The sequence below is a fragment of the Phascolarctos cinereus genome, unplaced genomic scaffold (genome assembly GCF_003287225.1).
Source record: "Phascolarctos cinereus isolate Bilbo 61053 unplaced genomic scaffold, phaCin_HiC Scaffold_3;HRSCAF=262, whole genome shotgun sequence".
NCBI lineage: Eukaryota > Metazoa > Chordata > Mammalia > Diprotodontia > Phascolarctidae > Phascolarctos > Phascolarctos cinereus.
The window spans coordinates 116,257,984-116,273,123 of NW_027555736.1; the positions used below are offsets into that span (position 1 = coordinate 116,257,984).

Genomic DNA, 15,140 nt, shown 5'->3' on the forward strand with positions numbered 1-15,140 from the left:
ATAGCTATAGCAAGGACTATCATTCACTTGGGTGGTTGCTACCTAGATTATCTGGTCTCTAAAAGACAACAAGCTATGGTTAAGAGCTTGCAAATTCAAACTTAGGAAGAGATGACAAATGTCAAAGGGAGTAGATAATTTAGTTTATGACTCCCAAAAGAAAAATTGCAAACTTTTTTTTAATGAAAGAAGCATCTAGAATATGACACCATCCTGGCAATGTTCAAGCAGGCAGTTAGCAATGTGGGACTCAGGCACAGGAGAGAAATTTAGGGATAGCTATGAAGATTTGGAAGTCATTTGCTTGGAAACAGAAGCTAGGATGGTGGAGATCACCAAAATATAACGAAGATCTGAGATAAAGAAATTACTCAGAATAAAATGAGTGGAGCTAATATGTAGAAGTGGAGCTAATATGTAGAAGTGACAACAGAGATCCTGGTAGCCAGTCTTACTCAGAGCTGAATGCTGTAATATTACAACTCTTGAGGGTCTTAAGGATACACAAAAAATCAGTGGGAAAATACATACCTGTAGTTTGGTATCTATCAAAATCATGCATGTGTTTAAAAAGGACTTAATCTGACAAGAAAGTTTCCAGGGAAGAAGGAAGGATTTGTCAATGGGGAGGATAAAAATGGCAAAGCACAGAGGAAGGGAGACAGGGATCCATGCTCAGTGTGACTGAATGTATCTTCAATGAATATATCTTCTTCAAATGAATATAACTTAATAACAAATGTCATTTAACATAGATAAATGTGTCATAGTACTGATAAGTGTGCCTATCCATAACTATGTAAAAGCACTTGTCTTGCTAAATGGATTTTAATAACATTCAGCATCACACATACAACACACAATCATGGAAGGAAGGGGGAGGGGCACAACAGTGAGCTAGAGAACAGAATTTGGGAGTCACTTCCTTTACTGAGCACCTGTGGAGGTTTTGGGCATATGTAAACATGTGAACACCAACAGCAAAACATCAGCACTGACAATATTCACATTCAGATACCATGATCCTTGAACACACATGAAATATTCTCTCTCCCAACCACCAACCTTGTTCCAAGTTTCCTAAACACTAAAAAGTTTCTCATATTACCTATCCTGGAATACCATATCATGGTACACGAAACAAAAAAGAATATCATTTACTTGACATTTTAACGGTTTTGATAAATCACTCCACAAAAGTGAATATTCCAGACAACAAAAATTTACCACTTCTTAAGTGCCACAACTTTTTATTTTAACCATGTGGAAGATTTCTCAAATGTATTACTAATATTCCTAACTTTCTTAAACAATATAGCAGGCATAACCTAATTTTTTTTTTGTGATGACTGGTCATCTGCATAAGCAATCAATTGTCATGCTATTTTGTAATATTGCAATATCCTCAGAATTTGCCGAAGGAAATATAAGTTGCCTGTACAATTAAATGACCCCATACTGCGAGGCTCATTGGCTGTCACTTCACAATGATCTAAGTATGCTTGCCTATAGCTGCAGGCTGGAAAACCACACCAGCAAGCTGATTCTAATCTATCTCAAATAAAGAGTAAATGGACCCTGAACAAGAAACTGGAAACCATCCTATGAGTAATATGCATGAACTGTGGTATATTCACTTTAGTTCCTCAAGAGCTATTTTGCTTACTTCATAATTTCTTTCCCCTTACTTGGCTCAATCTGCTTTCACACTTTTCTTAGAAGACTGTCACTGGAGGTAGCAAGAGCCCCTGGACCTGGAGTTGCAAGACAGGAGTTTTAATCAAACCTGTAACCTTGGGCGACTCATTATTTCATTGACCCTCAGTTTCATTAACCATAAAATGGCAACGATGTTTGCACTAATTCCCTTGGCCTGGTTGTTGTGAGGAAAAACCTTTCTAAACTTATGAACACTAAAATTACCTGACAGATGAACCAAAAACTCAAAGTCATAAATTAATGTAACAAAAACTTGTGAGAGCAATTTCAAGTTTTCTGTCCCACCCTTCATACCCCATGCCCAAACCACCCTCCAGTGAGTATGGAGGGTTCAGAAAAATCCAACTGAATGTTGTATACTTGAAGGTGGACCAAGAGAACTTCATTCTCCTTGTGTTCCTTAAGATCAAGCTGAATGCATGCAACTGTCAGTTTGTTTTCAATCTCTGTAAAAACAGCTAGAGGAAGAAGTACTCTCAATTATTTTCTCCCAACAAATTTATTTATCTCCTATGTCTGGCTCTAGCAACACTAAGAATACAGAGCAACACAAAATATACCCAGATAACATAACAAGTATTAACAGATTACCAGTCATTACTCTGGTGAAAAGATTTTTAAATAGTGGAAGAAAAAAAGATAACTGCCCAGGGTCACAAAAAAACTACAGTTGGGAAATGTTTGTCAGAAGTCGAGGGAGAAAAAAAGTGTTTTAAATATTTTCGAATTCATTGAATTAAAATGCATTTTAAAGCAGAAAATGTCCTCCGATGTTCAGAATTTTATCATTTATAATTCATAGGAGAACAGTTAATAATTACATTTTATTTTAATTTTCAGTCACCTGGCTAGTCATATAAATATAGGTAAGACATTGTTCTTCCAGGGGGGGAAGCTGGTTGTCATGGTATCTGTCATTCTACTACACTAGAAAATCAGAATCAGAGACAAGAGTCAAAATCAATTGGCAGTGTGTCTTGAGAAATGCTGAAACACAATGGGAGTTGCTTTGCCTTTTTTTTATTTAATCAAAGTTAAGACCGGTGGATAAACATAAATACAGCACAATTACTTCAGATCATTCTTCATATTTGTGTACATACAGACTGATGAACTTAATCCCAGTGAAATCTGCAGTCAGCAATGAAGTGCATACAGCCTTTCCTCCCCTCACTCAAAAAGAATTTTTAAAAACCACACAAACTTATAATCTCATTGGCACACACTCTCTCATTACAAATGATTCATACATAAATAGGTTGTGGGTGCAAAGAAGCTAATATGCTAACATATGTATAACCTTTGTTAATGAAAAACAGAAGCAGCCATAATGATTAAAATACATTCAGTTACTGATAACTAGTTGTGCCATAAGGGGCATTATCCAAAGAGAAATCGTGCTGCAGAGAAAAGCTATAGATACACACACAATGAGAAAATAAACTGCTGCAAGGTTAATGCATGCATGTTTAATACTGGAAAAGCACAGCCCTCCAATATTTCTCCATGTTTGTTATAAAAGCCCTCTGCACTCAACTAAAATTAAAATGATCTTAAAAGGATAATACTTGTAAAGTTTACTTAAGTCTTTTCAGCCACAGAAACTGCAATGGAAATAAATGTTCAGAGTCATTTTCAAAACAAAAACAAAAATCTATTCTTCTGATGACATGCATGATTAAAAGGTCTATGCAAGATACATTGCTCTACATTCCCAATGACTAGGAAAAAAAAGCTCAAGTCAATTTAGTTTGCAGATGGTCAAAAGGATTTTTGTATTCCAGCAGGAGTTCAAATCTTCTGGATCTTTTCCCCAACAACTACTGGATTTTCTTTTCTGATTTTCTCAGCAGCATCAGCTTTGTAATTGTAAGAGCAATTGTGTACATCTGAATAACGGTGCACACCACAGTAAACATTTCCACACCGGCATTCAAACCCTGAAAACAGAAACATCAGCCTATTAGAGGCACAGGATCTTAGCCAAAAGAACTAAAACATCATGGCTGTGATGGCTGAACGAAAAGACTTAACAATAAGAACAGGTCATATCAACACTTCAACCATTTTGCAACATGAGTAAATCTCAAGCCAAATCCCACGTTTAAGGCAAGCAGTATGATCCCAATTGCTAAACTAATCAAAATAACGGGAGGCATGACTCAATGAGTCAAATGATATTCTGAAAACTATATTCTGAGAGCTCCAATTCTGGTTCTGATTGGTACGACTCTCCATGTCTAAGTGGCATCACCTATCTTGTGTGATTGATCCCACAGGATTGCTGAAAGAATGAAATGACAATGTAAAATACCTCTCAAATTCAATGTCAAATGAAGACTGAAACAAGTATGCAGAAAACTATTATCTGTGATATTGAAAGAAAACTAAAAAGTGAGATCCTAATGTTTTAGGATATCATGGGACTTAGAGCTAGAAGGAACTTCATATATTAGTCATATCTTCTCATTTTTACAGATGAGGAAACTGAGGTCCAGAGAGTCACTTGCCCAAGATCACACTGGGAGTCAGTAGCAGAGCCAGAATTCAAAACTATGTCCTTTCCAAATCCAGTGCTCTTTCTACTACATCACACTATTACATCCTAAGCTTAAATTTCCTCCCTTAAAAAAACAAACCTTTATAAAAACTATAACAAACAACATGTGACTGATGTTGTATTTCATCTTCTTGCTTCCCTCAACCAGCCTCCAGCAGAGGTGCTAATTATTACTGAAAGAAATGGCCAAATGATTAGCAGCTTTAAGAAAGGGGAAAAAAAAAAAGGAACTGTGGATAATCCACAAATAAATATGGTCTTTACAACTATGCCTAATTTCTCCCAGTGGCTATGAGCTAGCAATTTCACCACCTGTTCTTATGCTGTCAGATTCTGGAAGATGAACCAAAGAAATCAACTGGAAAATACAACATAAAAAGTTCATCTCTGGAATTAGCCTTCCTTTGTATGTCTATGTGATTAATTTAAGAGCAATGTCTTTTTTGTTTTTGGCTAGGCAATGGGGGTAAGTGACTTGCCCAGTGTCACACAGCTAGTAAGTGTTACGTATCTGAGGCCGCTTTTGAACTCAGGTCCTCCTGAATTCAGGGCCGGTGCTCTATCCACTGCGTCACCTAGCTGCTCTGACCAATATCTTTTAAAAGTGAGTTTAATCATAATAGCCAAAATTGCATATATTTAATAGTAAGCATTTATATAAACAGATCCATACATGTATTTCACTTTGGTATTCTTTAAAGAAAAATATTTTCAATTCAAAAAATAATTATTTGATAGACTATTAAAATGGAAAAGGCTTTCAAGGGAGCATATAGGGTAATCTTCATTATCAATTCTATGAACGTCATTAAATGGGGGTTTAGATATCATGATCACTCCAGGAAATTGCTCCCTCTTATGGCAATAGTTCAAGGCACAAAAACAATGCGAACCGAAGTCACTCATAGGAAACCACACTTAGACACCTGTTATGTAAGTATCCAGTTTAATCTTAGATAATGCATGTCCTTCTTTTTCTTACCAGTCAGTCCCACTTTCTTCCTGCACATGAAACAGCGATTCTTTTTTTGTTTTGGTTTGTCAAGTGACTTGTTTTGCTCTTCAGAGGGTTGCTGTGCAGTATCCGATACTGAAGCTAACAAAAATAGGAAAGTGATGATGAAATGATCACTTAACAAAATCTTGGTGTCACACAATCAATGAATATTAAAGCTAGAAAAGGACATTAGATATTATATACATCCAAACAGGTAAGGAAACTGAGGCCCAAAGAAGGGATCTGAAGCAACTTGATTAAGCTGGAAGAGCTCATAGTTCAGATCAACAGCCAGATCAACTAACTCCAAGTTCCATGCCTCAATATACCATACCATGCTCTCATTACCAGATTTAACTTAAAAACAGCAACAAAACAAAAAATTACATGCAAAAAAAGGGATTCTCTGAGCCCAGTCATTCAAGAAATACTAAAAATTAAAATCTCAATGACGTTTCTAAAATGACAGGCTGGCCTAGGCCAAGAATTTATGTCACATAATTTAAGGACTGGGAAAGATAAATAGGTCTGAAGACATAAGTTCTAAAATGAATAGAAATGGTTCCAGGAGGAAGCACTTTTAAAAAAATGTTAAGATTAGAATTACGACAACTATACGTACAGCTGTAGAAAAATTGTGTGCCACCCAGCCCCTAGCCCCAGCTTCAATGGCTTTCTACCACCTACAGGACAAAGGTTATATCTGCCAATTGATCTACTGAACACCTAACTCAAAGCCTTTGCTCCTGTTGAATTCATTTATATGTTATTTCCCCAAAATAACATTTATTCCTATTATCACAGATTAAGTCAATGTATTCTCATGTCTAGAATGTTTATTCTATTTTGAAGAATATTCTATTCTATTATTCATTGTCATGTCTATTCTTCATCCCTATCTTTGTTTAATTAAGCTCTACTCTTTCTTCAAAGTTAGCCTCAAGTTTAAGAGTTTTTATCTCTTCCATAAAGACTCCTATTTATTGCCCTAACCTTTCAGCAATGTTCCCTAACTGTATCTCCTATATCACTAACCATCTGCACCACTCACATAGCACTTAATAAATAGCTGAGTTATCTGACTTGGCTTCCTAATTAGTTTAAGCTCCATGAGGGCAGGTATCTGATTTTATTTCCCCTCTCACCTATGAAAGGCAAAGTATGCTACACATAGATGCTCAATAAATATTAGCTTTTAGTGGTGGTGGTGATGATGATTACTTATTTTTAAAAGTTTTCTTGGTTGACTTAATAGTTTTTTTTACTTGAACCAAATATGACTGAGGTCAAAGCAACTTTAACTTGCCAAAAATATGATACTGAAGACTTCAAATAGTGTACTCATTCTACTAAATTGATTTTCTGTATAAAAAGGAAGTGATACTTGAAGACGGTTTTATGGAATATGAAAAATATATCCCCTTTGGAAAACTGAGATTTAGTTACAGTTATTTAGGAGGAAGGAAAAGAGGCCCCACTATAAGCAAAAACTTTGTGTGTGGAAGTGATCAAACAATACTAGGCTGTGACCATCGAGAAAATCCAATCTCATTTTCCTTGACGGTCAGAAATCATGTCTAATAAGTATGTTCTCTTTACATTCATAAAAATATGATGAACAACCTGAAACATCCAGTACTATATTTGGGGGCTACAAGACTCTTTCAAGAATGACTGCAAATTATAAACATGAAAACTGGTTTAGCCAGAGTAGATGCACATTTCTTAAAAGTATTTACATGAAGAAAAAATGGAATTAATCTGTAATAAAATGGATCATCATCACACCTAAAAACTTCAGTAATAAGCTTTTACTGCATTAAGTACTTTCAAAATGAGCATAAGAGATTGTAGTTTGTATATGAAAAAATGAATGTGGGGTTCTAAAGGCCAACACATCTGTCACGACTGTATGTAATGAGAAAGCTAAGCTCTGGGCCAGTAGACAACATGACATGTACTTTATTATCTCTGATTGACAGAATGATTATTTCTAGGTGAAAGTATAAAACAGAAAGCTAATAAAAGTTAAGTGAAACAAATTTCCTAAATAAGCTGTCTGCCTTAATTTGGGGGCAAATAACCTGATTTAAAGAGCCTACAAGTTCAACAGATATCCCATGCAAAACCTTTTATTGAAGTTGGGATCAAAAATGAGAACTAATTATACTATTAACTTTGGTGACAAATAGAGGTCTCAAATCAGGTTTACAAAGTCACCTATTTGTCAATGGCAAGCCTACATAGGTGTTAGTTGACCTGGTTTATTATACTCCTTAAGCCCCACTTTATTTATTTTGGTGGAGAGGGGAGAGTAGGAGAGCAAAGAGATCTGAAACAGGTTAAGGCTGTGATGGGGAAAACAGGGTTTTGATGTTCAGCAGCTTCCATTATTTGGGGGCATCAAATTTAGACTCTGTTAACCACTAGCCATTATAACTGTTTAAAAAAAGCACCAGGCAGGTAAAATTAAATTAACTATCCACATGGAGGATCACACTCAAGAGGAACAAAGCCCTCTGCTCTGGGTCCTGTGAAAAAAAGAAGTGCATGAATAAAAATAAAGTACACAAAATTATTAGCACTCGTAAAGACAATTCTTTAATATCTATTGGTGCACTCAGATAAGCAAAATTACTAAGTGGAATAGATATCACTTGTACCCAAACTACAGACACATCATTATCTTAATATTTTAGGAGAGTGGACAATGGTGAATATAACAATGTATACTTATATATCATAATTTACAGTTTTTTTTACAAGTCTGTAAGGTAGGGTAGTAAAGGATGCAAAGCATAACAGGTATATATTGTACCTATATTAATGTATGGTTTTCCTGGATAAGGTGAATCTTAATAAAAATGAAACAAATCACAATGTATACTTCAAAAGTAATACCATCTCATTTCAAAAACACAAATGAATCTTTATGGATTTTCTACTATTTGTTATATAAAGAACTGCCAGCGGATTACCCTTATTAAAGCAACATTTTGACCACCTAATTCCTCTTCTCTTTCAAATAGCTATCTTGGGGAGGAGGTGGGGAAGGGGGATGGTGAGTGTAAGGAGGAAGAAAAAGATGATAGTCACAAGAAGTCATTTTTTCTTTTAAGCTTACCATCCCATATCCGCAGTACCTTCAACTCATCTGTATATGCTCCCTCACTATCGAGTTCCCTCACTATTCTCTTCTAGATGAAAAACAACTTAATGGCCTTCATAAAAATATGGCTCTTGAATTGATCAGGGGTGATATGTACAGAGGCTACTGCCTCCATTTTGGATACTATACCTCTTAGTGCTGCCTAAGATCACATCAGCTTATATGAGACACATTATACTGTTAGCTTGTGTCTAAGTTCATTAAAATCCCTACAGTTAGCATTCAGTCCATGTCACATCATCCTATCCAAAAGGTGAGAGCTATGTCCAACAGCTTGCTAAAATCAAGATACATCATGTCTACAATATTACTTGCTCTATGGATCTAACTAAAGGTCAGTTTAACACTCAAAAGTCACCTCTGCGCAAAATTCTAGCAATCAAGAGTTTCTTCTTATGTTCACAAACCATGACATTTCCTGCATTATACTAGATTTACTCTTCTCTTATTTTGTTTTTTAACTCTTTCCATTTGTATCTTTTCAGCAGAACTGCAATCCGTTGAGGGCAGAGGCTATACAACACCATCCCTCATATTTCTCACTTTAATACAATGTCTGGCACATAGAAACACTAAATATGTATTTATTGACTTATTACAAGATAAAAAACTTCTGAGTTATAACAAAAAATGATGCAGAAAACTAAACAGCATTCATTAGAAATAGTACACAATAAACCAGAAGCTTCAAGCAAAAATCTGTTATTTTTAAATGAAAATATTTCATTATTTATGATACCCAGAGAAAGTCTGGTATTATACAATATTCCCAGTGGTGGTTTTCATGAAAAAAACTCATGGTCGAGAACCAGGAAGCCATTTTAAGACCTGTTCTCATAGGGGTACAGCATGGTATGGTGAAAAAAGCACTGGATGTGAGCTAAAGAATCTAGGTTCAAAACATGGCCCTGCTAGTTACTACCTATATTGCCTGGGGCAAGGCACTTCTCTCTGGGCCTCAATTTCTTCTCCTGTAAATGGCAGACCAGCTGCTTTCATGACATCACTATGACAAACTTAAGTGTACTATTGGTTCTGTAAATGTAAACTTGACTCTTAATACCAAATATTTCTCTTACCACTCAGTTTATTAAATGGAGGTGGCAATATCACAATAACAAAATATGCCCAAAGCCAGTATTTTGTGTGACCTTGAAAACAGCACATAAGCATTAAGATGGCTCTTGCCTCTGAAAATGACTGACCAAAAGGCATGGGTAGAAAAGACCTACGTGCTTTTACTCAGTAGTAGAAACACACTCTGGTCCTAGTTTATTCACTAATTTGTGTAAAAATAAGCTTGCTGGTCTTTAATACAATGGAAAGAGGACCAGAATCAAGGAATCTCATTTTAAAACCCACCTCACATATCCTATCCTTTGTGACCCTGGTGAAGTCATGTCTCTTTGAGCCTTAGTTTGTTCATCTGTCAAATGAGGGAAACGGATTATATAGCTGCTGAGGTCCCTTACAGCTCTCTATCTACAGTTCTATAAATAAGCTTGAATGGGGATAAATGTTAGCAGTGGGCATATCATGACAAGGGAGAAACAGCAGAAGCAGCAGAATCATCTACTACAGGGCTAACTGGGATCACTAAAATAAGGCAAACAGCCCTACATTCTTTAAGACTCTTAAGCATATTTATGATTAAGCCACTGAGAGGCTGGTTGTTATGTTCAACATAATATTTTTAAAGGCATATTTATATTTATGTAGTAGGCACTTAATGTCTGCTTAATGTAATTTTCCAGATAACTGCAGCTTAACTTTATGTATTCAAACTCTTAGATACTTTTGCATTTATTATTCATTTATGTGGGATCTCTCATTTCCCAATAATATGAAATTACTCATCATCACAAAATGTTAGATGGAAAAGGCCATGATGAGCCTCATTTTACTGATGAAAAAACTGAGCCTCCTCTGAATTTAAACGAACTTGCCCAAAGTCTTATAGGTAAATAAAATAGCAATCAGAATTTGAACCAAGGGCCTCTAGCTCAAAATCTTTTTCCACTAACATTCTGCCTAATGCACCTGCTAATATTAATAAAGTACTACTGCAAAGGCAAAGTGACTGTGGAGAAGAAAAAAAAACCAAACAGCTCCCTATCAGTTTTTCAAGTCAAAATACAGAGTGAGAGCAAGTGTCACATTTGTAAATTTAGGAGACATGAGAGAGTAGCTTAGTGGTAGGAACAGTAGGTTATCAGTCAGAAGACTGGGTTCTAATTCTAGCTCAAATAAAAGTGTGACATCAAATAAGAAACCTTAACTTTTTTGTGCTTCTCTTTCCTTCATCAAAAAATAGTGAGGCCATACATAGGAAAGGAAAATTTCTGTACTTCTCCACTTTATAGGTATGTTACTATGATTAAATGAAAACCATACAAATATAGTGTTATTACTCCTTCAGTATTCAATTAAATCACTGGAATGTCAGTGGACATTTGTACAGTGCTTTAAGGTTGGCAAAATACTTTAAGTATATTACTTCATTTAATTAGGAAAATAAAAACCTTAGGACTACCCATAAATTTAAAGTTTAAAAATTCAAGTTCATCTCCAACCTTAAACTCCTTCCTCACAGAATAATACTAAGATCTAGAACTGGAAGGGACTTTAAAGATCAATTTACTCAATTCTTTTATTTTGTAGATAACGTAACCATCTTAAAGTCATACTGAAAATTAAGTAGGAGAACTAGGACTGGAACATAGGTCTGACTTGGAATCCAAGGGCTCTATCCACTACACTATGTTACCTTATAATTTCTAAACAACAAGCACCAAGTTAACCTGAGATGTAAGGCCTTAAGCATCAGGATCACCTACATTTACACAGTTACAATTTACAAAATATAAGGTAAGCAATATAAGTACTTTTACTTTAAAGATGGGACGACTAAGGCTCAGGGACTTGTGTGGCTGATGATCCAAAGCATGTGGATACAAGTCTTCTGGTTCTAAAGCCCAATGTTGTTTCTACAAATTGATCCTCCACCTCCCACTTCCATCCCAAACTAGTTACCTGCCCCTTGAGACTAGAAAAATACGGCTTTTTCTACAAGAGCAGGAAGAGAATTTACAACTGATATCAAAAGGCATTTCAGTCAAGTAAAGGGAATGGAAAATTGAGAAAAAAGCCAGAAACAGAGCTGACTTACAAGGTAACGTACAAGTGTTTTTCCCTTTTTTCATGCAATCATTATTTATGGGCATAAAAGACTATGTTATAAGCTACCATTATCAAACATTTCGAATGTGTTCAACCAGCATTAATAGCCTATACAGATGATACCCAAATCTCTTAAAGTCTCGCCTTGTATCCCTTACGCAGTCCCAAACGTTCAGTTGTCTTGAAAAATGTTTACTTAGGTGTTTCACTGATACTTAAACTTAACATGTTGAAAAGAGAACTCATTTTCTTCCTTAAACGGTCATTCCTTCTCAGTTTCTAAAGTAAACTGATCTTTAAGAAATTAAGAGTTTTTGAGGAAGTCCCTAGGACTTCCCGGATTAATATAACCATCAATTTCCTTTTCTTCCTAAAATCCCCATTTTGTCTCCTATTCCAGCTTATCCTTATAAAAGGTTAAAGACAGAAGGAACACACTTGTTTTACAGATACAGAATCTAAGAAAAAGAACTGAATTGTTCAGGGTTACTGAACTTTATCTTAAACACTTCATTTGAAAACTCAGATGAATTCTGTGAAATCTTATTCTATTTTACTGATTTCCTCTACCACCCTATTACCCACCCAGGCTCCAAATGTTTCTGTCTAATCATTAAAATGGCCAGACCTGGACCCTGTTCTTCAGATTATCTGCTCTAGTTCTACTCTTTGATTTCCAAGACCCTGTCTTGAAAGTAAGCACATTCTTTATCAATGGAGAAACATCATCTGATCTGCATTTTTTAGCATTATACGCTTCACTTTTTAATCATTCTATAAAGATTAAAATACTATTGGCCCAGGAAATACATAGATAGAAGAACCAAAAACTGAAGGTTGAAGGAAACCATAAATCACAACAGAAAGAAATAAGTGAACTGACTTTTTTGGTGACTCCTTTGTATACATTTTAAAGCAACTATATTTTACATAAAATACTTCTTATTCAGAAATGCCAAAATATGCAGAGAACACGGGATTTTCTTTTTAATTAGGCACACAAGAGAATATCCCTTTAACTTAACATTTTCCTCCCTATTTAGTTCTTCATCAAATCTCATCTATCTTCTTTTCTGTAAAAATTTCCTATTTCAACCAATGCCAGTCTTGTGACCAAATTACTTTCCTGATGGCAAGTAATGTTATTTTCATTTCTCCTCACTACAGATTCTGCTTTAACCAGCAAAGCTCCTAGTAGTCTTCCTTTTATCGGTCTCCTTCTATCACTTTGCAATCTCTTCACCCCTCATTCTTGCTGGAAAAACATTCATTTTACCTTCAAAAACTTACTGAAAAGACTAAGCTACATGAAGCCTCCTTTTCCTTCATTTGCACCTTCAACTGCCATCATAAACATTATATTCATTTTCTTGTCTTTGTAAGTCTTTTGCAAGCAAGTGCTGTCTTTTATGGCTAATTAAGATTACAAAGCCCTTGTGGGCAGGGACTATACCTACTACACAATAGCTACACTAACAGACACACAATGTAGTTAATATTTATGATAATCCATTACTCTAACTATGGAACACCTTAAACTCTTTTTGTGTCTTTCTGTGGCACCTATTACAAGGCTCTGTACAAAATAAGTTCTGAAATATTACTGACTTAAGCTTTACCAAAGGGCCTAACACCAACTCCCATGATAGAGTAATTGTCTTGTGATGGCATGACGGTATGAAACTTATGGCCAAATGCCCCCTTTTATCTCAATAATAATTAAGACTACGAGAAATGCAAAAAATAGTATGCAATTTTATAAATGGCACATAGTCCTATTAAATGCCATTCTGTTGTCACTTAAGGAGAGGAAAAGCAAAGTAAGGAACAAAATAGGACATCAGGCCAAGATGAAAGTCTGAAGACTGGCCTTCCCCTTCCTTTCAGTCCTTAGTCTCAAAGAAGCAGCACAGCAACAGCAAAGTGGCATCAGTAGAAGCTGAACTTCATCTGACTGCAAACAAGCAGCTGGCATGGACCATGTCTATTAGAGAATCACATGTTAAACACCATTGTATTAGGGAAATTAAATGCTACTGTGAAAACATAAATTGTATAAATTCTCATTCTTCACTCAAAATAATTTATTAAGCAATTAGATGGGGGGGCATTCAAACAAAGACCACACTAATTTAAATCTAAAGGTATGGGTGAGGTTAAAAGTACACTAACAATCATTGTTGACAAATTCTGAATAGTTAAATTCAAACAGACTTTAAAAAAGTTTTATTTATTAGTAATTAATCAAGTCTGTTTTTTAGAACTCTAATTAAGAAACAGCTACCAGTATGCAATGTTAAACACTGGAATCCCTCATGAGGTCAAGATGGTACAACTTACCTTGAGTGGAATACTTATACATTTAAGTCTTAAACATTTAAAAAATTATTTTACTAATTTACTATTTTAGTATCACTATCATTTAAGTTCAACAGTTTTCACAGGCAATTTGCTTTTTCCTTTGGCATTAAATGTTAGAAGGCTATACAGAATTATTATATCTAAGCTCATCTTGAAGTATCTCTAGATATGAGAAGAAACTAAAGTGTCAATGAATGTGATCCAATTATCATGGAAATGATAATTATTAAACAAGGATATTCATTTAGCACTATTGTTAGGGCACTTAAACACTTTATCATTATTTCATTTTGAATGACAGTATAAAGAAAGGAGCAAGCACATGACTCAAAAGAAACTTCCACATGAGGATAGAGTCCAATTTGTTAAAGGAAACTTCCCACTTTCCTCCCCGCTCCTATTGCTTAGGACTCCCATGCAGATCTAATTCCTACTTCCTATCCATCAACAGAGAAAGGGTGGAAATCAACACAAAGCTCAGTCCTCCTCCATTATTAAATACCATCTCCTCAGATCAACAGGGTTAGTGAACCAGCTAAAGAGGACACTGTAAATTTTCCCTATAGTGTTTTTCCTTAAATGAATCAGGCCTTTAATAATAATAAACATAACAATCAAGTACTTACAGTTAGGGCTGACTTAACCCCAAAACAATTTCACTGGACAAAGGAAAGAGGGAGCCATCTATGAGGTACAGTAGCCCATATCTAACAGCCCATTTCAGAACCTCATCCCAGTCTTATTTATGTTGTACTCTGAACTCCTATTCTGGATGTATATAATTAGTTCTAGGTAGACTGCGGAGGTAAAAAGATCACCTGGGAAATAATATTCCTGTATTTTATCCGTTCATCATACGTAGTATGAAAGAAATTTAAAATATGCTAGTTCACAGATTTTTCTCCTTCCTTTAAATCACACCCTTTCCTGATAAGGTATACAAACTTACTGACTGTACCCATTCCCTTCATAATAACCCTGGAAACCTAACTAATTCCCAGTACTGAAACTATTTTTGTAGGTCATCAACAGGCCCCTTTATTTCTGGCTTCAATGGTCTTTTCTCTGTCCTCATTCTCCTTAACAACTCTGTTGCATAACTGCTAGGCATCTCCACCATCTCACTTCTAAGATATTTTGCTGTTCTGGTTTTT

The 15,140-nt window shown here is 35.4% G+C and overlaps 1 protein-coding gene across 5 annotated transcripts in view; it reads right to left on the minus strand.

Moving 5' to 3' along the window:
• Positions 1–2,723: 2,723 nt before the first annotated feature.
• Positions 2,724–15,140, minus strand: part of ZFAND6 (zinc finger AN1-type containing 6) — a 97,376-nt gene continuing 84,959 nt past the window's right edge. For all 5 annotated transcript variants that reach the window (XM_078151116.1, XM_078151117.1, XM_078151118.1 and 2 more), the window contains 2 exons: positions 5,262–5,375; positions 2,724–3,659 (listed from right to left, as the gene is read on the minus strand). In XM_078151116.1, the coding sequence (XP_078007242.1) occupies positions 3,511–3,659; positions 5,262–5,375 (263 nt within the window). In that variant the 3' untranslated portion in view covers positions 2,724–3,510. The remainder of the gene's footprint in view (positions 3,660–5,261; positions 5,376–15,140) is intronic.